This window comes from Mauremys reevesii, linkage group 2, assembly GCF_016161935.1.
Source record: "Mauremys reevesii isolate NIE-2019 linkage group 2, ASM1616193v1, whole genome shotgun sequence".
Classification (NCBI taxonomy): Eukaryota; Metazoa; Chordata; order Testudines; family Geoemydidae; genus Mauremys; species Mauremys reevesii.
In genome coordinates, this window is record NC_052624.1 from 284,884,090 (window position 1) to 284,907,301 (window position 23,212).

The following is a 23,212-nucleotide window of genomic DNA, read 5'->3' on the forward strand; positions in this document are numbered from 1 at the left end:
AGCCCAGGGCTCGAAGGTCCAATTCACCTTCCCTGACCAGAGTACAAAGGTGGCCCCTTGGGTTACTCGTTAATGAGCCAGAGAGATGCCCTCAGCTCTGGCACTGCTGGGTTTGCCATTAGGGCAGGGAATGAGCCTGGCTAGTAACTACGAATTCTGAGCCCCTCAGGCGGCTGCTTGTGTCTCCGGACGTTGCCGAGAGGCAGCCTGGGGTGGCAGCCCGAGGGGGCTGGCTGGAGCGCCGAGCCTGCGGCCCCTGCGGCCCGGAGCCGCGCCTGCCTCCCCCAGAGCACTGCACCCCAGGCTCGGCGCTCCAGCCAGCCCCCTCGGCGGAGCTGCCCCCTGCAACAGGCCTGAGCATCCTTCCCGGCCAGGGCCCCCGCAGCATCACTGATGCTCTAGACCAAGGGGAAGACGCTGCCCGCTTGGGGCACTCGGGGCATTTTACAGCTCTAGAGGGGCCTGAGTCCTTGTCCCCGGGCTCTGCTCTGCGCAAAGGGCTTTGCAATGCCCTCCCGTGGGTCTGCTTCCCCCTCGGCAAGGGCTGGGCCAGGGCCTGCCTGCCCCACGGCTGTGACCAGCCCTCCCCTGGGACTGTGTCCCCCAGGCATCCCCCCGCACTAGCCAATGGTGCGTGGCCCCTCTCCGGTTCTGGTGGGGCCGGGCCCGGCTTGGCCAGTGTGGCTCTGACCTGGCTCGGCTCCGCTGGGGCCGATGGGCAGCGGAGGCGCCGTATGGGACCCGGCTAATGCCTGGGATCAGGTGTGTGATCACGGCTCCCTCTAGTGGCCGGCCCCAGCACGGCCGGCTAGTCACTCAGCCAAGGGCTGGAGCTGCAGCCACCAGTGGTTTGGTGCTGCGTGTCGTGAGTTCAATCCCCGCCGCTGCCTTGCTGCGTCTGGCCAAGGGGCACGTTCCTTCCACAGGGACCGCGCCGGCTCCTTGGGCACCAGATGCCTCTGCCCCGGCCAGGCTCCTGCCAGCTGTCCGGGATGGGCACAAACTTGGTGGCCTGGGTGCCTGGAAGGGGTAGCGTGCCCATCTGGGGCAGGCATTCACTCCCGAGCCAGGCTGCCATGGACCTTGGCCTCTGGTGCCAGCTGTGCCCGTTTTGTGCCAGACGGATTCCTCTCCTGGCTGGACGGTGATCGCCCCCCCTTGGCCCCGGACTAGCTCTGTGATGCCTTAGCGCTGCAGAGGGAGGTGGGTCAGCCGGACAGGCCTGCAGGTCGCCAGCAGCCCCACTCGGAGGCTTTGCTCCCCGGAGCAGGGCTGGGTGGCGTTGTGAGCCACCGGCATGGGATCAGAGCGGAGACACTCACCCTGTTCCCAGGCCAGGCCCGTCCTGTCTCAGTACCCATGTGGGCACAGCCCATGCCCCCTCTCTGCCCAGCCTAACCCGGGCCAGACAGCAGGGAGTGAGTGGAGCAGCCTGCCAGGCTGAGAGCTGGGGGAATCGGCGTGTGGGGAGATCTCGGGTTGCTCCCACAGGGAGAGGCGGATCCCCAGGGCCCCAGATGGGTGGCTGCCTGTGTGCTCTCCTCTGCCCAGCGTTGGCGTCACGGGGCTGTGTGTGGGCAGGGCCCCTGCAGTCACCAGTCTGGGGGCATCCTGTGGGCGCTCTGCCCTCGCCCCGGTGCTCAGAGCAGTCCTGGAATCCTGGCGCCGGGATGAGCCGGAGGAAAGGGCAGACCCTGGAGTCCTGGCCCCCACTGCCGGGGGCTGGAGCTGTGCTGGGGCCTCTCCTGGCAAGGGCTGCAGTGTGAGCTGGGCAAGCCTGTGTCACGGAGTCCCTGGGCGCTGCTCTGGAACTGCTCCCCACAAAGCCAGGCAGGACTCTGGGGAGCCTCCTCTCCCTCGGAGCAGCCTGTCTGCAGGGCAAGAAGCTCCCACGGCTTCACCTCCTGGGTCTCTCCTTGGAGCATTCAGCATCCTCTGCCCCTCCGTGCGCTTCCCCCAGCGAGTCCCCCCAGCGGGGTCCTGGGGAAGCCACAGGGTCCTGCCCCCCCACTCTGCAGTCAGACGTGACTCTCAGCCAGCCAGTGACACAGAGGTTTATTCGATGACAGGAACACGGGCTAAAACAGAGCTTGTAGGTACAGCAAACTGGACCCCTCAGCCGGGTCCATTCTGGGGGGCAGTGAGCCAGACACCCCCTCACTCCCGGTCCCCAGCCAGCCCCAAACTGAACCCCCTCCAGCCCCTCTTTCTCGGCTGAGTTCCTTTCCCGGGCCAGGAGGTCACCTGAGCTCTTTGTTCTCCCCCACCTTTAGCATCCCCTTGCGGGGGGGGGGGCGGGGGGGAAGGGCCCGGCCATTAGTTGCCAGGCAACAGAGGGTCGGCCAGGAACTGAGGCCCCCCCCCACAGTATTCAGAGGAAACATTAACCACAGCCCCACTTCCTCACACCGGGTCAGACCAAGGATCCGTCCAGCCCAGTATCTGTCTACTGACAGCGGCCAATGCCAGGTGCCCCAGAGGGAGTGAACCTAACAGGCAATGATCAAGTGATCTCTCCCCTGCCATCCACTCAGAGGCTAGGGACACCATTCCTTACCCAGCCTGGCTAATAGCCACTGATGGCTTCACTACCATGAATTTATCCAGGTCTCTTTTAAACCTTCATACCCAGGAGACACACGACTGAATGTACAGGGCCAGCCCCCTCCTGGGGCTCCCTCGGGGGAGGAGTCAGTTACCTGGGGAGAGCCGGTTACCTGGGGAGTCAGAGGAATTACTTGGGGTGTCTGGGGTTACTCCCAGTGAGATTGGGGTTAGAACATAAGAACATAAGAAAGGCCGTACCGGGTCAGACCAAAGGTCCATCTAGCCCAGTATCTGTCTACCGACAGTGGCCAATGCCAGGTGCCCCTGAGGGAGTGAACCTAACAGGCAATGATCAAGTGATCTCTCTCCTGCCATCCATCTCCATCCTCTGACGAACAGAGGCTAGGGACACCATTCTTACCCATCCTGACTAATAGCCATTTATGGACTTAGCCACCATGAATTTATCCAGTCCCCTTTTAAACATCGTTATAGTCCTAGCCTTCACAACCTCCTCAGGTAAGGAGTTCCACAGGTTGACTGTGCGCTGCGTGAAGAAGAACTTCCTTTTATTTGTTTTAAACCTGCTGCCTATTAATTTCATTTGGTGACCCCTAGTTCTTGTATTATGGGAATAAGTAAATAACTTTTCCTTATCCACTTTCTCAACATCACTCATGATTTTATATACCTCTATCATGTCCCCCCTTAGTCTTCTCTTTTCCAAACTGAAGAGTCCTAGCCTCTTTAATCTTTCCTCATATGGGACCCTCTCTAAACCCCTAATCATTTTAGTTGCCCTTTTCTGAACCTTTTCTAGTGCTAGAATAGCTTTTTTGAGGTGAGGAGACCACATCTGTACACAGTATTCGAGATGTGGGCATACCATGGATTTATATAAGGGCAATAATATATTCTCAGTCTTATTCTCTATCCCCTTTTTAATGATTCCTAACATCCTGTTTGCTTTTTTGACCGCCTCTGCACACTGCGTGGACATCTTCAGAGAACTATCCACGATAACTCCAAGATCTTTTTCCTGACTCGTTGTAGCTAAATTAGCCCCCATCATGTTGTATGTATAGTTGGGGTTATTTTTTCCAATGTGCATTACTTTACATTTATCCACATTAAATTTCATTTGCCATTTTGTCGCCCAATCACTTAGTTTTGTGAGATCTTTTTGAAGTTCTTCACAATCTGCTTTGGTCTTAACTATCTTGAGTAGTTTAGTATCATCTGCAAACTTTGCCACCTCACTGTTTACCCCTTTCTCCAGATCATTTATGAATAAATTGAATAGGATTGGTCCTAGGACTGACCCTTGGGGAACACCACTAGTTACCCCTCTCCATTCTGAGAATTTACCATTAATTCCTACCCTTTGTTCCCTGTCCTTTAACCAGTTCTCAATCCATGAAAGGACCTTTCCTTTTATCCCATGACAGCTTAATTTACGTAAGAGCCTTTGGTGAGGGACCTTGTCAAAGGCTTTCTGGAAATCTAAGTACACTATGTCCACCGGATCCCCCTTGTCCACATGTTTGTTGACCCCTTCAAAGAACTCTAATAGATTAGTAAGACACGATTTCCCTTTACAGAAACCATGTTGACTATTGCTCAAGAGTTTATGTTTTTCTATGTGTCTCACAATTTTATTCTTAACTATTGTTTTGACTAATTTGCCCGGTACCGATGTTAGACTTACCGGTCTGTAATTGCCGGGATCACCCCTAGAGTCCTTTTTAAATATTGGCGTTACATTAGCTAACTTCCAGTCACTGGGTACCGAAGCCGATTTAAAGGACAGGTTACAAACCTTAGTTAATAGTTCCGCAACTTCACATTTGAGTTCTTTCAGCACTCTTGGGTGAATGCCATCTGGTCCCGGTAACTTGTTAATGTTGAGTTTATCAATTAATTCCAAAACCTCCTCTAGTGATACTTCAATCTGTGACAGTTCCTCAGATTTGTCACCTACAAAAGCCAGCTCAGGTTTGGGAATCTCCCTAACATCCTCAGCCGTGAAGACTGAAGCAAAGAATCCATTTAGTTTCTCCGCAATGACTTTATCATCTTTAAGCGCTCCTTTTGTATTTTCATCGTCAAGGGGCCCCACTGGTTGTTTAGCAGGGTTCCCAGGGGAGGGGGGCCATGGGGTTAGCTGGGGGAGGGAGGCTTGGAGGCATTACCTGGGGGGGGGCTTGGAGGGGTTACCTGGGGAGGGGGGCCATGGGCTGCCCAGAGAGGGGCTCACAGGGGCACCTTTGGCCAGCTCTGCCCCACGGCTCTTGTTATATGGCAGGTGCCAGCTGAGGAGGCTGGTGAATCCCCGGCACCCTGGTGGCCATTGGTTATGGTGGGGGGGGGGGGTCTTGTACATGACTCACCCCCCGCCCCCTTTCCCAGCCTCTCCTGGAACCCAGGGCCAGACCTGCCAGCTGTAAATCAGCTGCAGTAATGGGAATGCCCATTGGGGCATTGGCGGGGGTGGGGGCAGTTGTCCAGCAGTGCCCCTCCCTCCATGCCCAGCTCTACCCCCCACCATTGAGTCCTGGGCAGGGCTGCACCGGAGGCTGCCAGACTGGGCCCCAGGAAAAAGGGTCCCTATTGGGGTGCCCCTCTCAGCTTGATTAGGGTCTCATGTGAACCCCTCACCTGCCTCTCAGTTAACAGTGAAAATACTTGGATGAGCTGGCCGCTGTATATGTCACCCTGATGCCCTCTAGTGAAGAGAATCAGAATTGTTCTACTGTGTGTCCTATGCCCCACACTGCTAGCAGTTAATGGGGATTTCCCTACAATCACACTGGGAGATAATATGGCTCACCCAGTTCCTAGGGCTGGACAGGCCCTGTTTGGAGGCTGTGGGGGTGTGACGTTATTGATATAAATTGGGACCATATAGAACATGGGTTGCAACCGAGGTCCTGTAGTGGCACCAAATCGTATGTAAAGGGGGTCATATAAGGTGTCTAAGACCAGGTTATGGGTTGCTGGTTATGATTATGCTGTCTGTGTCATTTTGTAGTTGAAATTATGAGTATTGGCTGTATACTGTCTGTATTTCAAAGTTGTGCTCTGCTTCTGGGAAACATCCCAGCCAAGTTGGTGTTAGCTCTGCCTAGCCTGCTTGATGGCCCATTAAGGACCATCAGCTACACAATTGACCCATTGAGAGGAGGCAGATACGCCTTGTACTCAGCAAAGTGCAGGGCCTGGCCCTTGTGACTCCAGACTCCATTTTGCTGTAATTTTCCACAGTAAGGACAAAGAGGTTCTTACACCTGGAAAAGCCTATATAAGGCTGATGCATCATCTCCATCTGGTCTTCAGTCCTGCGTCTTACCTCTGGAGGGACTTTGCTACAAGCTGAAGCTCTACACAAGGGACTGAATATCAGAGGGGTAGCCGTGTTAGTCTGGATCTGTAGAAGCAGCAAAGAATCCTGTGGCACCTTATAGACTAACAGACGTTTTGCAGCATGAGCTTTCGTGGGTGAATACTCACTTCTTCGGATGCAAGCAGTGCATTCAGTGCAAGGGACTGAATGACCCATCCCAGCGGGGGATGTACTCCAGAGACTTGATTTGAACCTGCAGTTTACGCCATCACTGCTACAAGCCTGAACTAAGAACTTTGCCATTACTGTATGGAATTGATTCCATTTAACCAATTCTAGCTCTCATCTCTACCTTTTTCCGTTTATGAATAAACCTTTAGATTTTAGATTCTAAAGGATTGGCAACAGCGTGATTTGTGGGTAAGATCTGATGTGTATATTGACCTGGGTCTGGGGCTTGGTCCTTTGGGATCGAGAGAACCTTTTTCTTTTATTGGGGTGTTGGTTTTCATAACCATTCATCCCCAGGACGAGTGGGACTGGTGGTGATACTGGGAGACTGGAGTGTCTAAGGAAATTGCTTGTGTGACTTGTGGTTAGCCAGTGGGGTGAGACCAAAGTCCTTTTTGTCTGGCTGGTTTGGTTTGCCTTAGAGGTGGAAAACCCCCAGCCTAGGGCTGTGACTGCCCTGTTTGAGCAATTGGCACTCTCAGTTGGGTCCCGCCAGAACCGCATCATCACAGGGGGTGAGCGAGCTCAGCTACTGAGGCAATGTAACTGCTAGGATGGGGGATTTCCACTTTCCTGGGGGCTGGGAGGTCAGAGCCGAGCTGTCTGCCTGTCTGAACTCTCTGACATTTAATTCCTTGTCCAGTTTGTCCTCTCCCTGGTGGTCAATGAGCAGGACCTCAGGAGGGCAGGCATGGTGCTGCTGGTGCCTGGGCACCCTCTCTATGTGGATGCCACAGCGCTGGCCGGTGCCGTCAGGGTGCAGTACCACCTGGACGAGGAGGCCCCTGGGCCCTGGATATTGGGGCGATCAAGGCAGGTACTTGGCCAAGCCAGGAGGCACTGCACCTCACCCCCAAAGCACTGTGCGTCGTCAACCCTGGGTGCCCAACGGGTGAATCAGAGACAAGAGCCCCTCTGGGGCTGGCACGGTCAGTACTGGGGGCGAGCGCCCGGCCATTCTCAGCCTCTCCGTCTAGTCACGCTTCTGCCCACATGACACCAGCTGCCTGGGAACTCTGGCTACCAGTGCCTGGCACTGTCCTGGCAGAGGCAGCCTCATCTGATGGGTCAGGGCACGTCAGTGGGGGTCCGGACTCCTGGGTTCATTTCCCAGCTCTGCCACTGACTCGCCGTGTAATGTGTGATCAAGCTCCATCACCACCCCGTGCCTCAGTTTCCCCTCCCTTTGCCTCAGTTTCCCCTCCTGTGACGCAGGATCGGGGATAGTCCAGGGCAGGCGGTGCATGGACGGCACCATCCGGCTGGCTGCTGCCGAGAACCTGCATCTGCTGGCTGGGGCGATACGGCAGCTCCTTCCCCAGCGGTGCCCGCTGCTGCCAGCGCTCGTGCCCCGTGGGCTGGCCTTGCCGACCAACGCCAGGCATGCAGCCTGGCCGGCTTCCGGGCTGGGGACGTGGGGCAAGGCCGCGGCTTCGGTTCAGGCGGCGCCTCGGACCAAGAGCGGCTCTGCTGGCTGAGCCCTCGGGCTGACGGGTGCTGAAACGAGGCCGACCCCTCCCCGTGCCTGACATCGAGGTGGTGCCCTGACCCCCTCGTCCGTACCCCCAAGCAGCACCAGACCCCTGCTGGGTTGGAAGGTGGCGAGCTCCCCAGCGTCGCCGTGCCCACCCCGGCCCGCCCCACACCCAGACACAGCAGCCCCTAGGGCCTGGCATGTGGGGCAGGGTCCTGCTTAGTCGGGCTGTTGCTCTTCATCCTTCAGCCACCAGGAGGCTGCAGAGACCCACTGTGGGGGGCGGCAAGACTGGGGCAGAGCCCCACCACTGCCACCTGCCTGACGGTGCCCAGCCGGGGCCAGGGCAGCAGCAGCGTGGCCTGCGGTGCCCCACACTGGCAGGGACTGGGGTGGCCGTGTGTCCCAGTGTGCCCCCCCGGAGCAATGCCCCCACACACACACACACAGCACAGCAACCCATCATTAACTGTTTATTGCTGCTCTGGGGGGGTCCAGGCCGGGCCCCCGTGAAGCCCCGTCTCCAGCTGACCATCACCCAGCCTCATGCACCTGCCCCCGGCCACGTCTCTGCCCAGGACCCAGGCGTGGGGGGCGGGCGGGGGCAGAGCAAAGCCCCACAGGCTCAATCAGTGACACTGGCACATCCCTCCATGGGCTGCAGCTTCCATGCCACCCGCGGGCAGCTCTCCACCTGGGCAGGCCCCGTGTGCCCAGCCTGGGCCCCTGGGTGGCTCTGTCCTGCCCCGGGGAAGGGGGTGGCGCAGGGAGCCCTGCTGGCCTGGCCTAGGGGGCAGACAGAGCCGCTGGGCTGCCCCCTTGCAGGGCACAGGGCCAGCAGAGGAGGCGGGGGAACAAGGCACTTCAGGACAGTGGGTGAGGAGGAGCTGGTGGGCACCTGGAGTTTGGCATTGATGCGGGGAGGGCAGGGGCTGTGCTGGCCCAGGCAGGGCTGGTGATACTGCCTGGGCCAGGGAGCTGGAGTCCCGGCCTGGCCAGGCTCTGGCAGACAGAGCGTGGTGCCCCCTGCCCTGGCCTGGGGAACGGGCGTGAGAGGGAGGACGGGGGAGCCCAGCACAGACGGCACAAAGGGTGCTGCTGGAACCCACCCGCAGGGCCCACCTCATCCAGCGGTGCCCAGCAGGCCGCACGGGGCTAGTGGAATTCAGCCAGCTGGGCCGCAGGGGGGGCAGGGGCTGCGAGCTCGCTGGCACACAGCTGCCTGGTGCTGGTGCAGCCCGTGCCCGAGCTGCCCCACCCCAAAGGCCGGGGGGGGTGATGGAGTGTCAGGGGCAAGGCACAGCCCCCGAGCGCCTGGCACCCCTCAGGAGCACTTGGCGAGCCGGGCAGCTGGGCTGGCACAGGTGGGTTCCCAGTCGGGGGCATGGACACCTGCCAGTCCCACTGCCAGAGCGAGAAGTGGCCCCAGCCCCCGGCAGGCGCTGGACGGGCAGGCAGGGCAGAGCTGGTGGCTGCCCCGGGCAGCACATTAGGAATATTCCTGGGTGAACTTGGCATAGAACTGGCTGAGTTTCTTCAGCACGATCCGGAGCTTCTCCACGTGCGGCAGGATGGTCATTCTGCGGGCAGAGAGATCCCTCAGCCCCGGGCACCTGGCTGAGCCCAACCTGCCAGCCCCCGGGAGCCAGGGGCCCGTTAACACCCTCCTCCCCCGTCACCCAGCACAGCTGGGCACAAGAGAAAGCGGGAGTCAGGGACCTCCCGAGGCGGCAGGGCTGTAGGTCAGGATTGAGGGGCAGTGGGGCTGGGGGGGTGAGACCTGGGCAGAGTGGTTGGGGGTCAGGATTCGGGGGCAGTGGGGCAGACTGCCGGGTCTCTCCCAGCTCTGCATTGCCAGCCCTTCCCAGGGGACCTGGGTGTGGAGTGAGGCCGGGGGGCCCTTACCTGAAGTGATAGGTGCCCTCTCGCTGCCCAAAGCCGCTCCCTGGCACCACGCAGATGCCCGTCTCCTCCAGCAGCTGGAGGCAGAAGAACATGTCTGGGGCAAAGCCCCGCGCCTGGGGAGGAGCAAGGGCCGGGTTAGGGGAGATGGGAGGGGAGGAGAGATGCCTGGTCTGTGCCCGGCTCTCCCCGGCCCCGCTCCCCTGCCCATGTCCCGGACCTGCTCCCCCACCCACATCCCGGGCCCCGCTCCCCGGCCCACATCCCAGCCCTGCTCCCCTACCTACATCCCCGGCCCTGCTCCCCCACCTACGTCCCCGGCCCTGCTCCCCCACCTACGTCCCCGGCCCCGCTCCCCCACCCACATCCCGGGCCCCGCTCCCCGGCCCACATCCCAGCCCCGCTCCCCTACCTACATCCCCGGCCCTGCTCCCCCACCTACGTCCCCGGCCCCGCTCCCCCACCTACGTCCCCGGCCCCGCTCCCCCACCCATGTCCCGGCCCCGCTCCCCCACCCATGTCCCGGCCCCGCTCTCCCACCTACGTCCCCGGCCCAGCGCCCCCCCCCACGGCCCGGCCCTGCTCCCCACCTCGTCCCGGCCCCGCTCCCCACCCATGTCCCGGCCCGCTCCCCACCTACATCCCGGGCCCCGCTCCCGGCCCACCTCCCAGCCCTGCTCCCCTACCTACATCCCGGCCCTGCTCCCCACCTCGTCCCGACCCTGCTCCCCACCTACATCCCGGCCCCGCTCCCGGCCCACATCCCAGCCCGCTCCCTACCTACATCCCGGCCCTGCTCCCCACCTACGTCCCCGGCCCCGCTCCCCCACCCATGTCCCGGCCCCGCTCCCCACCTCGTCCCGACCCTGCTCCCCACCTACATCCCGGCCCTGCTCCCCACCCACGGCCCCAGCCCCGCTCCCTGCCCACATCCCCGGCCCCGCTCCCGGCCCACATCCCAGCCCGCTCCCTGCCTACATCCCGGCCCCGCTCCCCACCTCGTCCCGGCCCGCTCCCCACCCATGTCCCGGCCCACTCCCCACCTACATCCCGGCCCTGCTCCCACCCACGGCCCCAGCCCGCTCCCCACCTCGTCCCGGCCCTGCTCCCCACCCACGGCCCCAGCCCGCTCCCCACCCATGTCCCGGCCCGCTCTCCCACCTCGTCCCGGCCCCGCTCCCCACCCACGGCCCCAGCCCTGCTCCCCACCCATGTCCCGGCCCTGCTCTCCCACCTCGTCCCGGCCCTGCTCCCCACCACGGCCCCAGCCCGCTCCCCACCCATGTCCCGGCCCCGCTCTCCCACCTACGTCCCCGGCCCTGCTCCCCCACCCACGGCCCCCAGGCTGCTCCATGCCCGGCTCTCCCAGACCCGCTCTCCCAGCCCCGAGGCTGCTCCGTGCCCGGCTCTCACCTGGGCCTCCTGCACGGCCCTGGCAGGGATCTGGATCCTGGGGAAGGAGTACATGGCGCCCTGCACGGGGTTAGAGCGGATCCCGGGCACCTGGCTGAAGATCTCCTGGGTCAGTTGCGCTTTGTGGGCCAGGTCGCTCAGCACTGCCTGCTTCTCCTGGGAGCCGAGAGACCCACAGCGCTGAGTGGCAGGGGCTGCCATGGGGGACAAGGGGGGGGCTGCAGGCAAGGGGAAGTGGGGACAGGCTCTTGGGTATAGCAGGGCCTGGGGTCAGGGGAGAGGCCCATGGGGTGGTGGAGGAGGTGGGTATGGGGCCTTCCCTGGAGAGGGGAAAGGGGCTGGTGCAGGGGGCAGCTGGTGGATCTGGGCTAAGATGCCCATGGGGCTGGTGTGGGGGGTGCCCCCCAGGGAGGAGCTGGCGCTGGAGGCCGGGATCGGGACCATGGCTGCGAGCCCCCCACACTTACCCGGATGAAGCTCTGGTACGAGGGCTCGCCAGGCTTTGGTGGGTTCATGACGACGTCCAGCAGCACCTGGCCGGGCACAGGTGGGCACAGCCGCACCGACACCAGCTTGGAGAGCTGCTGCTGCACCGCCGGATCCAGGTTCACCACCTCCATGTACCCCCCACGGAGCCCGCACCTGGGGGGCGAGAGGGTGAGACTGGGGCCTGGCTCCCCTCCCTCTGGGACCCTGGGGGGTGGGGCCTGGCTCCCCCTCCCTCTGGGACCCCGGGGGGCCGGGCCTGGCTCCCCCTCCCTCTGGGACCCCTGGGGGGGCGGGGCCTGGCTCCTCCTCCCTCTGAGACCCCTGAGGGGCGGGGCCTGGCTCCCCCTCCCTCTGAGACCCCGGGGGGCCGGGCCTGGCTCCCACTCCCTCTGAGACCCCTGGGGGGCCAGGCCTGGCTCCCCTCCCTCTGAGACCCCAGGGGGGGCAGGGCCTGGCTCCCCCTCCCTCTGGGACCCCTGGGGGGCGGGGCCTGGCTCCCCCTCCCTCTGAGACCCCTGAGGGGCGGGGCCTGGCTCCCCCTCCCTCTGGGACCCCGGGGGGCCGGGCCTGGCTCCCCCTCCCTCTGGGACCCCGGGGGGCAGGGCCTGGCTCCCCCTCCCTCTGGGACCCCTGGGGGGCGGGGCCTGGCTCCCCCTCCCTCTGAGACCCCTGAGGGGCGGGGCCTGGCTCCCCCTCCCTCTGGGACCCCGGGGGGCCGGGCCTGGCTCCCCCTCCCTCTGGGACCCCTGAGGGTTGAGGCCTGGCTCCCCCTCCCTCTGGGACCCCTGGGGGCCGGGCCTGGCTCCCCCTCCCTCTGAGACCCCAGGGGGGGCGGGGCCTGGCTCCCCCTCCCTCTGAGACCCCTGGGGGGCGGGGCCTGGCTCCCCCTCCCTCTGAGACCCCTGGGGGGCTGGGCCTGGCTCCCCCTCCCTCTGAGACCCCAGGGGGGGCGGGGCCTGGCTCCCCCTCCCTCTGGGACCCCGGGGCGAAGGGGCCTGGCTCCCCTCCCCCTGGGAGCCTGGGGCGAAGGGGCACGTCTCGGCGCCGCCCAGCATGTCATGCTCCCGCGAGACGCAAGCCATGGGGGGCATTGGGCGGCGTGTGCGTGTCTGTGAGCAGCTCGGCTGGGCTCAGCTCTGGGTCAGAACTGCCCCGAGGGGTGGCCAGGGGGTCCCGGGCAGGGCCTGAGCAGCTGGCTCAGGGGGCTGCCAGCTCCCTGCTCCAGCTGGCCTCCGGGGCTAGTCACCCATGGGGATGGACTTACATCCCCCCCTGGCCTCCTCCCTGCCCCCGGGGCCTGGCTGGGAGTGGGCACAGGAGTACGGCCCCACTCGTCACTGCCAGTGGGCTTCCTCAGCCCATGGGGGGCACAGCCACCGGGGGGCAGCACAGGGGGCTTGCCACGCCGGCCGTGCTCTGCCCCATGCCCCTGGGTGCGGGGGGCGGGCGGGGGGCGGGCGGGGGGCACTCACTCTCCCATGAAGCCCTTGGAGATGGAGTGGAAGGATACCAGCTCCACCACGCTCGAGTACGTGGGGCCCATCTCGAAAAGGACCTTCTTGAAGGAGTGGAACTCGGAGCCCTCGGCGTAGACGTTGTCCTGATAGACCTGCGGGGCAGAGAGGGGGTCAGGGCACCCGCCGGGCCCACGGCAGGTCTAGGGGTGCCAGCCCTCCAGGAGTCTCCTGGAGTCTCCAAGAGTCGAAGATGAATCTTTAATTAAGATGCTGTTGTGTGCTGATGAAACCTCCAGGAATAGGGCCAAGCCTACCGGCCATGCCAGGGCCAATGCCCACCCACCCACGGGACCCTACAGCCCCGCCCACTCCTCCGGGCGGGGGCAGCCCCCCAGCTCTGCCAGCCCCTCTGGTGGGGGGCGCCGGGCTGGCTCCCCAGAAGAGCCGCTCGGCCCCCCCAGGACAGGGAGCCCGGCCGTGGGGCAGCGGGGGCTGGGAGCCAGCCCTCGCCCTCACCTCGTCGGCCATCAGGAAGAGCTGCTCCTCCCACGCAAACTTGATGACGTCCTCCATGCATTTCCGGCTCTGGACCTGGCCTGTGGGCGCAGGACAAGCCCGTCAGGGGGATGCGGGGGGCCCCGCGCCAGCCAGCACCTCCCACCCTGCGCTCACCCACCCTGGCACCGGGGAACAGCTCTGCACAGGGACCCAGGCCAGCCCAGACCTCCTGGCCCCCACACCGTCCTCCCCCCAGCACTGGGGGCATAGGCCAGGAGGCGGGCACAGCACTGCCTGGATGGCACCATCCCTTCCTCACCCCTCACAAGTCAGGGTGCCAGTGCCCCTTTCCTCTGCCCACCCACCGAGCTCAAAGCCCTTCACCAGCATTAATTCCCGGCACGGGCCCCCGGCAGGTCACTCAGGGTCACCTCCTGGGTTCCCGGGGGGGCGGTGGCAGGCAGCAGGCTGGGTTCCCGGGGGGAGGGGGCAGGAGGCAGCAGGCTGGGTTCCCGGTGGGGGCAGGAGGCAGCAGGCTGGGTTCCCGGGGTGGCAGGCTGGGTTCCCTGGGAGGGCAGCAGGCAGCAGGCTGGGTTCCCAGGGCGGGTGGCAGGCTGGGTTCCTGGGGCAGGCTGGGTTCCCGGGGCGGGAGGGGCAGCAGGCAGCAGGCTGGGTTCCCGGGGGGGGGGGGACGCAGGCTGGGTTCCCGGGGAGGGGGACGCAGGCTGGGTTCCCAGGGCGGGTGGCAGGCTGGGTTCCCGGGGGGAGGGGCAGCAGGCAGCAGGCTGGGTCCCCGGGGTGGGGGCAGGCTGGGTTCCCACGGGGGACAGCAGGCAGCAGGCTGGGCTCCCAGGGTGGGGGCAGCGGGGAGGACGAGACGGGCTCAAGGTCACACAGAGCCTGGCAGTGCTGGGATAGAACCCAGGAGTCCTGGCTCCCCGTGCCCAGCTGTAACCCCTAGCACACCCTGCCTCTGCCTGACCCTGGCTGGGGGGCCCGGCTGCTCCCCGGACCTGGCCACCCGGCTCTGACCTCTCAGTGCCCAGCCCCACGGCTGGTGTGGGGGAAGCTGGAGCTCGTTAAAAGAGCCAGTTAACGAGTTTAGGGCTGGTGCCAGGTGCTCGCTGGGCACCTCTGGAAAGCCTCCCAGGCCCCATTCCTGCCCCACTGAGCCGGCCAGTCCCTGTCCCATCCCCCGCCCCCGCGGTACCGGTGGGGTTCCCAGGGTTGATGATGCAGAGCACGCGGGGCTGGCAGTGCCCGCGGGCCTGGCGCAGCGCCCGCCGCAGCTCGCCGACGTCCAGCGCCCAGCAGTGCTCCTCGTCCAGGTAGTAGTTGACCTGCACGGCGTTCAGCTCGGCGATGCCGGCCGAGTAGAGCGGGTACTGGGGGATGGGGATCATCACGCCCGTCCGCGACCGGCCCTCCCCCGACACCAGCAGCTTCAGCATGGTCTGGGGAGAGAGGGAGGGATGGGCAGGGGCCGCGCGGGGTGGGCAGGGACCGGGGTCACCAGGGCTGCAGCGCGGGGGGCACAGGGACACGAGGGTGCGGCAATGGGTCAGGGCTCCCCCCAGGGCCCTGGGGGCTGCGACCAAAGGGCCATTGATGCTCTGGGCACTGCCCACTGGACCACTTCACACGCCCCTGGGCACCCCCACCCCAGTGACTGGAGGGCAGGGCAGGGCCAGACGCCTGCCCCCCATTGCCCTCGCAGAGGTTACCTGGAGGCAGCCTCCCCATCCCCCCTTCCCCCCCCTCTATCATCCCTCCCCCCCACTATCCCAGCCTGTGAGTTCCCAGCAGGCCTGTGGCTGCCAGTCTGCCAGGGCTGTGCCAAGCGTGGCACAAAGGGCCCCTTGTGAGGCTGCCCGAGCGCCCGGGCAACGCTGGCATGAGAGCTGGGTCCCAGCCCACTGGCACTGCACTGAGGGTAGAGCCAAGAGCGGCGGGGTGGGGGGGGAATGGGGCTTGGGGGGGAGGGGTCCTGGGAGCTCCAGGGGCATCAGCAACCAGGCAGCAGCGCGAGAGGCCAATTCTTCCCTGGGCACGCGGGCACCGAGAGCTCAGGAACGGGAGAGAGTAAAGATCCCAATGGGAGCAGAGTCCCCATCCCCCCACACCCCGAGCTCTGCCGGTGCCCCTCACTCCTGACCCGCAGCCCCCTGCTCTCCCAGCCCTGGGCTCCCCCCACCACAGCTCTGCTGGTGCCCCTCACTCCTGACCCGCAGCCCCCTGCTCTCCCAGCCCTGGGCTCCCCCCACCACAGCTCTGCCGGTGCCCCTCACTCCTGACCCGCAGCCCCTGCTCTCCCAGCCCTGGGCTCCCCCCACCCAAAGCTCTGCCGGTGCCCCTCACTCCTGACCCACAGCCCCCTGCTCTCCTAGCCCTGGGCTCCCCCCACCCAAAGCTCTGCCGGTGCCCCTCACTACTGACCCACAGCCCCTGCTCTCCCAGCCCTGGGCTCCCCCCACCCCAGCTCTGCCAGTGCCCCTCACTCCTGACCCGCAGCCCCCTGCTCTCCCAGCCCTGGGCTCCCCCCACCCACAGCTCTGCCGGTGCCCCTCACTCCTGACCCACAGCCCTGGGCTCCCCCCCCAACCCCTTGGTCCCAGCCTGCAGCCCCCCGCGTGTGCCCGCTGCTGGCGGGGAGACGGGACACCCTACCATGACGGCGTCACTGGCACCCGTAGACAGGTAGATGTTGTCCGGGTTGGCGGGGATGCCCCCGTCCCGCCTCTCGATGTACCGGGCCACATCCTGGCGGATGATCTCGATGCCGGGGCTGGCAGTGTAGGCACCTGGTGAGGGAGAGACCCGAGCTGGGGGTTGCTGGTGAGCAGAGGAGGCTCCAGGGGTGCTGCCCTCGGGGCCTGGCTGCATCGGGGGGGTTAGTGCTCCCGGTGGGAGACGTGCTCTCGGCCAGGCAGGGAACAGGGACAGCTCCTCCTGTACACCCCATCCGCCCCGGGGGGGCCCCTCTGGGGGACAGGGGACTGGGGGTATCAGCCGGAGCCCCCCCAAACTCATCTCCCCCAGAAGCCACCCAGTAGATTACGCAGCGATTTTAACACATTCCAGGGTCCTGCTCGAGGCAACAGCCGGGCTACCAGGCCGTGCCAGCCTGTGGGCACTGCGCCCCGCGCGGCCAGGCCTGGACCCTCAGCCAAGCAGACGCCCCGTGTGGCTCTGGACACGCCTGCAGGTGTCGTATGGGAGACGTGGGACTCTGCTGTGACTGGGTGGGGGCCTGCAGCGCCCTGGGCCGGGGGGGCTGGGCAGCATACTGGGGGGGAGGGGTCTGCACGCTGGGCTGGGGGGAGGTGGGCAGCACACAGGGCTAGGGGGGCAGTGGGCTGCAGACTGGGATCCCAGGGGCGGGGTGTCAGGCACCAGGCTGGGTTCCCGGGGTGGGGTGGCAGGCAGCAGGCTGGGTTCCCGGGGCGGCAGGCTGGGTTCCCAGGGGCGGCAGGCTGGGTTCCGGGAGGGGATGGCAGGCTGGGATCCCGGGGGGGCGGCAGGCTGGGATCCCAGGGGGGGTGGCAGGCTGGCTTCCCCGGGGGCAGCAGGCTGGGTTCCCGGGGGGCAGCAGGCTGGGATCCCGGGGGGGGCAGCAGGCTGGGATCCCTGGGGCGGCAGGCTGGGATCCCAGGGGGGTGGCAGGCTGGGTTCCAGGGGGGCAGCAGGGGGGGTACCCCGGGGGGGCAGCAGGCTGGGATCCCGGGGGGGTGGAAGGCTGGGTTCCCGGGGCGGCAGGCTGAGATCCCACGGGGGTGGCAGGCTGGGATCCCGGGGGGCGGCAGGCTGGGATCCCAGGGGGGCGGCGGGCTGGGATCCAAGCGGCTGAACGCGGGGTACAGATGGGGGCGGCAGGCTGGGATCCCGGGGGGGTGGCAGGCTGGGTTCCCAGGGGGGGTGGGGGGCGGGGTTCCGGGGGAGGAGGTAGGCTGGGGTCCCGGGGTGGCAGGCTGGGTTCCCGGGGGGCAGTGGTCTCGGTTCCCAGGGGCGGCAGGCTGGGATCCCAGGGGCAGCAGGCTGGGTTCCCGGGGCGGCAGGCTGGGTTCCCGGGGGGGGGCAGGCTGGGATCCCGGGGGGGTGGCAGGCTGGGTTCCCAGGGGGGGTGGCAGGCTCGGTTCCCAGGGGGCCGGCAGGCTGGGTTCCCGGGGGGCCGGCAGGCTGGGTTCCTGGGGGTGGGGGCGGCAGGCTGGGTTCCCGGGTGGTGGCAGGCTGGGATACTGGGGGGCCGGCAGGCTGGGTTCCCCGGTGGGGCGGCAGGCTGGGTTCCCAGGGGGCGGCAGGCTGGGTTCCCGGGGCGGCAGGCTGGGATCCCGGGGCGGCAGGCTGGGTTCCCGGGGCGGCAGGCTGGGTTCCCGGGGGGGGCGGCAGGCTGGGATCCCCGGGGCGGCAGGCTGGGATCCCGGGGGGGGGGGGGTGGCAGGCTGGGTTCCCGGGGGGGTCGCGGGCTGGGTTCCGGGGGGCAGCAGGCTGGGTTCCCGGGGTGGCAGGCTGGGTTCCCGGGGGGGGAGCGGCAGGCTGGGTTCCCTGGGGCAGCAGGCTGGGTTCCCGGGGGGGAGCAGCAGGCTGGGGTCCCTGGGGCAGCAGGCTGGGTTCCCGGGGGGGGCGGCAGGCTGGGTTCCCGGGGAGTGGCAGGCTGGGATCCCGGGGGGGGTGGCAGGCTGGGTTCCCGGGGCGGCAGGCTGGGTTCCCAGGGGGGCGGCAGGCTGGGTTCCCGGGGCGGCAGGCTGGGTTCCCGGGGCGCGGCAGGCTGGGTTCCCGGGGCGGCAGGCTGGGTTCCCGGGGCAGCAGGCTGGGTTCCCGGGGGCGCGGCAGGCTGGGTTCCCGGGGGCAGCAGGCTGGGTTCCTGGGGGGGCGGCAGGCTGGGTTCCCGGGGGCGCGGCAGGCTGGGTTCCCGGGGGGTGGCAGGCTGGGATCCCCGGGCAGCAGGCTGGGTTCCTGGGGGGGCGGCAGGCTGGGTTCCCGGGGGCGCGGCAGGCTGGGTTCCCGGGGGGAGCGGCAGGCTGGGTTCCTGGGGGGGGGCAGCAGGCTGGGTTCCTGGGGGCGCGGCAGGCTGGGTTCCACGGGGCAGCAGGCTGGGTTCCCGGGGGGGGGCGGGTACTCACCGACGCTCTGCCCTCCGCACGCTGCCAGCAGTCTGCGTGCTCGCTGCTTGGCATCGTCGGGGAAGAGGGGTTCGCTCAGCAGCTCGGGGTACAGGCACAGGGCACTGACCTGCGGGGCACAAAGCCTTGAGACGGCTCCACGCTCCACCCCACAGCCACGCAGCTACTGCCCGGCTCCCGCTCTGGGGTCCCCATCCCCAGGAGCCCTCCCTGCCTAGCCTGGCTGACAGGGGACGCGGGGACCAGCAGGGCCCCCCCAGCCCATGTGATGGGGCTGCAGGGAGGAGCCTTGAGTTCAGGGCTGTCTCAGTGTCTAGCCCATCCCCGGAGTTACCAAGCTCCTGCAGCAGTGAGTTCCACAGGCTCCTGAGCCCTTTCACCCCCATTGTCTGTGCCCTGTGCCCCCTTGCTCTGGTCTAATGGCCCAGCAGGCCTGGCCAGTGGTTAGAGCGGGGGGAGGGGGGGCTGGGTGCCACAACTCCTGGCTTCTATTGCTGGCTCCGCAACTGGTACCCTGAGCAATGTCAGACACATCCCCTCCCTCCCTGCGCCTCAGAGTCCCCCACAAAGGCAGAGGGTTACTAGCCACACTGGCTGGGTGTTATAGCCCGTCCCCACCCTAGGCACAGGCTCTGCCCATCCCCCACCCCCCAGAGCTGCAGGGGCCCAGCCCAAAGCCTGTCCCCCAGACTCAGATTGGGGGGGTGCCCCCTACACTGCCCACACCCCACACACACGTTTCCCGCTCCCGGTGGGTGGCAGGGCCCTGGCGTACCTGGCGCAGGAAGGTGATGGGGCGCTGGCCCATGGCGTGGGCATCGCCGATGTTGGCTTTAATCACCTCTGTGAAAGGCTTCTGCACACCCTGCGGGGGGAGAGAGGGAGGAGGAAGAACGGAGCCAACCCTGGGAAAGCTGCCTCTGCCAGGGCGCTACCTCCCCCAGCTACGATACCCAGCCTGCATCCAGAGGGGAGAGCGCCCCCTGCAGATCCACCCCCGCCCTGCAGCACAGCGCCCCCTAGGGCCTGCATCCAGAGGGGAGCGCCCCCTGCAGATCCACCCCCGCCCTGCAGCACAGCGCCCCCTAGGGCCTGCATCCAGAGGGGAGCGCCCCCTGCAGATCCACCCCCGCCCTGCAGCACAGCGCCCCCTAGGGCCTGCATCCAGAGGGGAGAGCGCCCCCTGCAGATCCACCCCCGCCCTGCAGCACAGCGCCCCCTAGGGCCTGCATCCAGAGGGGAGAGCGCCCCCTGCAGATCCACCCCCGCCCTGCAGCACAGCGCCCCCTAGTGCCACCCTGGGGCCTGCATCCAGAGGGGAGAGCGCCCCCTGCAGATCCCCCCTGCCCTGCAGCACAGCGCCCCCGGCAGATCCACCCCCACCCTGCAGCACAGCACCCCCTGCAGATCCACCCCCGCCCTGCAGCACAGCGCCCCCTAGGGCCTGCATCCAGAGGGGAGAGCGCCCCCTGCAGATCCACCCCCGCCCTGCAGCACAGCGCCCCTGCAGATCCCCCCGCCCTGCAGCACAGCGCCCCCTAGGGCCTGCATCCAGAGGGGAGAGCGCCCCCTGCAGATCCACCCTCACCCTGCAGCACAGCGCCCCCTAGCGCCACCCTGGGGCCTGCACTGACTGAGGGGAGAGCGCCCCCTGCAGATCCACCCCCCGCCCTGCAGTACAGCGACCCCTAGTGCCACCCTGGGGCCTGCATCCAGAGGGGAGAGCACCCCCTGCAGATCCACCCCCTGCCCTGGAGCACAGCGTCCCCTGCAGATCCCCCCGCCCTGCAGCACCGCACCCCCTAGGGCCTGCATCCAGAGGGGAGAGCGCCCCCTGCAGATCCACCCCCGCCCTGCAGCACAGTGCCCCCTGCAGATCCACCCCCGCCCTGCAGCACAGTGCCCCATAGCACCACCCTGGGGCTTTGGTGTCCCCAAGTGGGCTGTGGTTGCAGGGGGCGAGCACATCCCGCTGCCCAGCGATGCAGTGAGGGGCTTGGATTGAGGCTCCAGGCTGGCAGATTCCTGCCGCACCTGCCGTGCTGCCCTCGAGATGCCCCGCAGCCGGCGTGCCCGCCCCACAGACCTAGGCTGGAGCAGAGCCGCTGGGAGCTGCCCTCCACCTGCTGGGTCCCCTGCCAGCCAGGCTCCTGCACCCTCCAACAGGCTGCACTCCTGCCCCCGCTCCCCACAGCGCCCCCGGTTGGCGGGGCCGGGGCATCCCAGGCCTGGCTTCATGCCCAGCCTGTAACACTCCCGCAGGCAGGGAGGTCAGTGGCCTCAGGATGATGCATCTCGGAAGCAAGAATTCTTGCGTCACCCCGAGCGCGGGACTCTGCACTCCGCTCCAGGATCAGCTGGGGAAAGTGCAGCCGTGTGCTGGCAGCCAGCACCCACCCCGCCCCCGGGGACTTTGCCCCACGCCACACACCTGCCCTGACCTGTGCGGGTGAACCCACAGCGCCAGGCATTGCACAAGGGACACACACAGTCAGCCCGGCACGGCTGCGCCGCCCAGGCTGGTCATCAGGGACCGAGAGCCAGGGCAGCACCCGAGCCTGGCAGGGCACCCGAGCTGCAAGGAGCCGAGTGGCTCTGGGCTTGGCCCGCCTGTCCCAAGCCCATGCCCCCCCGCTGCCCCATGCCCCAGCCCCCAGGGATGCTTGCTCATCCCCATGACCCCAGGCAGGGCAGGCCTTTCTCAGCCCCATCCCTGCCACCCTCTGCCCTGTGCTGCCCCTCCCAGGGCCCAGGAGCTCCCAGGGTCAGGGCGAGAGGGAGAGCGGGCCCCACCGTGTCCCAGGTGCTGGGATGGGACAGACTGTCTCCCCCACCCCCATCTGGGGCCCCAGGGGGTGGGGACGTGTGTGCGGAGCAATGGCACGGGCCTGGGGACGTGGGCTCCCTGGTGGAGACGTGACACGGGCCGAGCCAGCTGGACACAGTCCAGGACAGGCATGGAGGCCGTGCAGGGGACCAGGCCATCCCTTGTGGTGGTTGGTTGGAGGCTGGCAGCAAGACAGGCTCCTTTGGGCCGCGAGCTGCAGGAGAGGCAGCCAAAGCAGCCGGCAAGGTGGCACCATGCCACGCAGCGCCGGCCACAGGCCTGGGAAAGCACAACCCGCTGGTGCCAGAGGAAGCCTCCCAGGCAGGGGCATAGCCAGCCTGCTGCCACTGCTACCTGCAGAGGGCACAACCTCTGCCCCGGGCACTGCACAGCCTGCAGCAGTCACTGGGCAGGGAGAGCCGCAGCCTGTTGGGAGGGGCTGAGGAAGTGGGGCTGTTCTTAATGCTTATCTGCACACTGTGGGGGGGCCTCAGTTCCTGGCCGACCCTCTGTCGCCTGGCAACTAATGGCCCGGCCCTTCCCCCCGCAAGGGGATGCTAAAGGTGGGGGAGAACAAAGAGCTCAGGTGACCTCCTGGCCGGGGAAAGAGACAAAGGCCAGAAAGGAGGGGCTGGAGGGGTTGGGGACGGGAAGTGAGGGGTAGATGGGGGTGTCTGGCTCACTGCCCCCCAGAATGGACCCGGCCGAGGGGTCCCGTTCCCTGTACCTACAAGCTCTGTTTTAGACCCTGTTCCTGTCATCGAATAAACCTCTGTGTTACTGGCTGGCTGAGAGTCACGTCTGACTGCGACGTGGGGGGGCAGGACCCTGTGGCTTCCCCAGGACTCCGCTGGGGCGGACTCGCTGTGGGAAGCGCACGGAGGGGCAGAGGAGGCTGAATGCTCCAAGGAGAGACCCAGGAGGTGAAGCCGTGGGAGCTTCTTGCCCTGCAGACAGGCTGCTCCGAGGGAGAGGAGGCTCCCCAGAGTCCTGCCTGGCTTTGTGGGGAGCAGTTCCAGAGCAGCGCCCAGGGACTCCGTGACAGAGGGGATGGGAGGCCTGGCTGGTGAGACCACACACACCCCCCACTGCCCTCCCCTGCATGGACTCAGCACTGCCCAGCTCTGTGTCATTGGCCCTGTACTGCTCACAGCTCAAGGAGATTCTCCTCTAGCTCAAGTGGCAGGGCCTGGGTTTTGGAGCAAGAGGATTCAAGTCCCAGCCCAGGTGTTGACAAGTTATTGCCGGTGCCCATGCATGCAGCCTTGGGGTTTCTGGAGCCCAAAGTGCCCACAGATTGACTCTGCGGCTACAGGTCTCAGCCAGGGCCGGGGTTACACACAGACCTGGAGCCTCTCTTTGGCTCTTCAGCCCCCAGTGCCATTGCACCCCCTAAGCCCTGCCTGGGCTGTCGGCCACTCCCGGCCCTGGACAGAGGTTTCTGTTAGGCCAGGCTGGCGCTGCTGCCGGGTCTGATGCCCTGTGCCAGGGTGAACGAGGCTGCCAAAGCCCCGGTCCTGGTGTCTCCTGCGCGCCTGCCTGCACCTGCCAGCCCAGACAGTGCCAGGATCGGCCCAGAGCCTGCTGCTGTCAGTAGCTGACAGGCTGGCCGGGCAGGAGAGACGTCCCCAGCTGCCCTCACTGTGAGTGAGCGGCCCTCCCTGGCGAGGGGCATGGAGCCTGCCTGGGCGGTGACTCTCACGTAATGCCCCCGAGCCAGGCCGTCGCACGCACATCGCCACCGCTAGCACGCGCACCGGGAAGTGAGACGCAGCCCAGCCTAGCGGGCATGGCCGGCACCTCGCTGAGCCCCCTGCCAGCACAGAGCTACCCCCTGGAGTGGCAGCCCTGGATCACCTCCCTCTGGGAGCCTCCTGCCTCCCCCTGGGTCCTGGCCCGGGACAGAGGAAG

General features: G+C 66.2%; 1 protein-coding gene across 4 annotated transcripts in view; it reads right to left on the reverse strand.

Annotated features, from left to right (window-relative positions):
- Positions 1-8,055: 8,055 nt before the first annotated feature.
- The window catches only part of LOC120397502 (alanine aminotransferase 2-like), a 44,193-nt gene continuing 29,036 nt past the window's right edge, over positions 8,056-23,212 (reverse strand). For all 4 annotated transcript variants that reach the window (XM_039523443.1, XM_039523446.1, XM_039523444.1 and 1 more), the window contains exons 3-12: positions 19,250-19,339; positions 18,475-18,583; positions 16,022-16,155; positions 14,565-14,808; positions 13,373-13,452; positions 12,872-13,008; positions 11,378-11,552; positions 10,911-11,066; positions 9,501-9,613; positions 8,056-9,175 (exon numbers count right to left, since the gene is read on the reverse strand). In XM_039523443.1, coding sequence (XP_039379377.1) covers positions 9,085-9,175; positions 9,501-9,613; positions 10,911-11,066; positions 11,378-11,552; positions 12,872-13,008; positions 13,373-13,452; positions 14,565-14,808; positions 16,022-16,155; positions 18,475-18,583; positions 19,250-19,339 — 1,329 coding nt within the window. In that variant the 3' untranslated portion in view covers positions 8,056-9,084. The remainder of the gene's footprint in view (positions 9,176-9,500; positions 9,614-10,910; positions 11,067-11,377; positions 11,553-12,871; positions 13,009-13,372; positions 13,453-14,564; positions 14,809-16,021; positions 16,156-18,474; positions 18,584-19,249; positions 19,340-23,212) is intronic.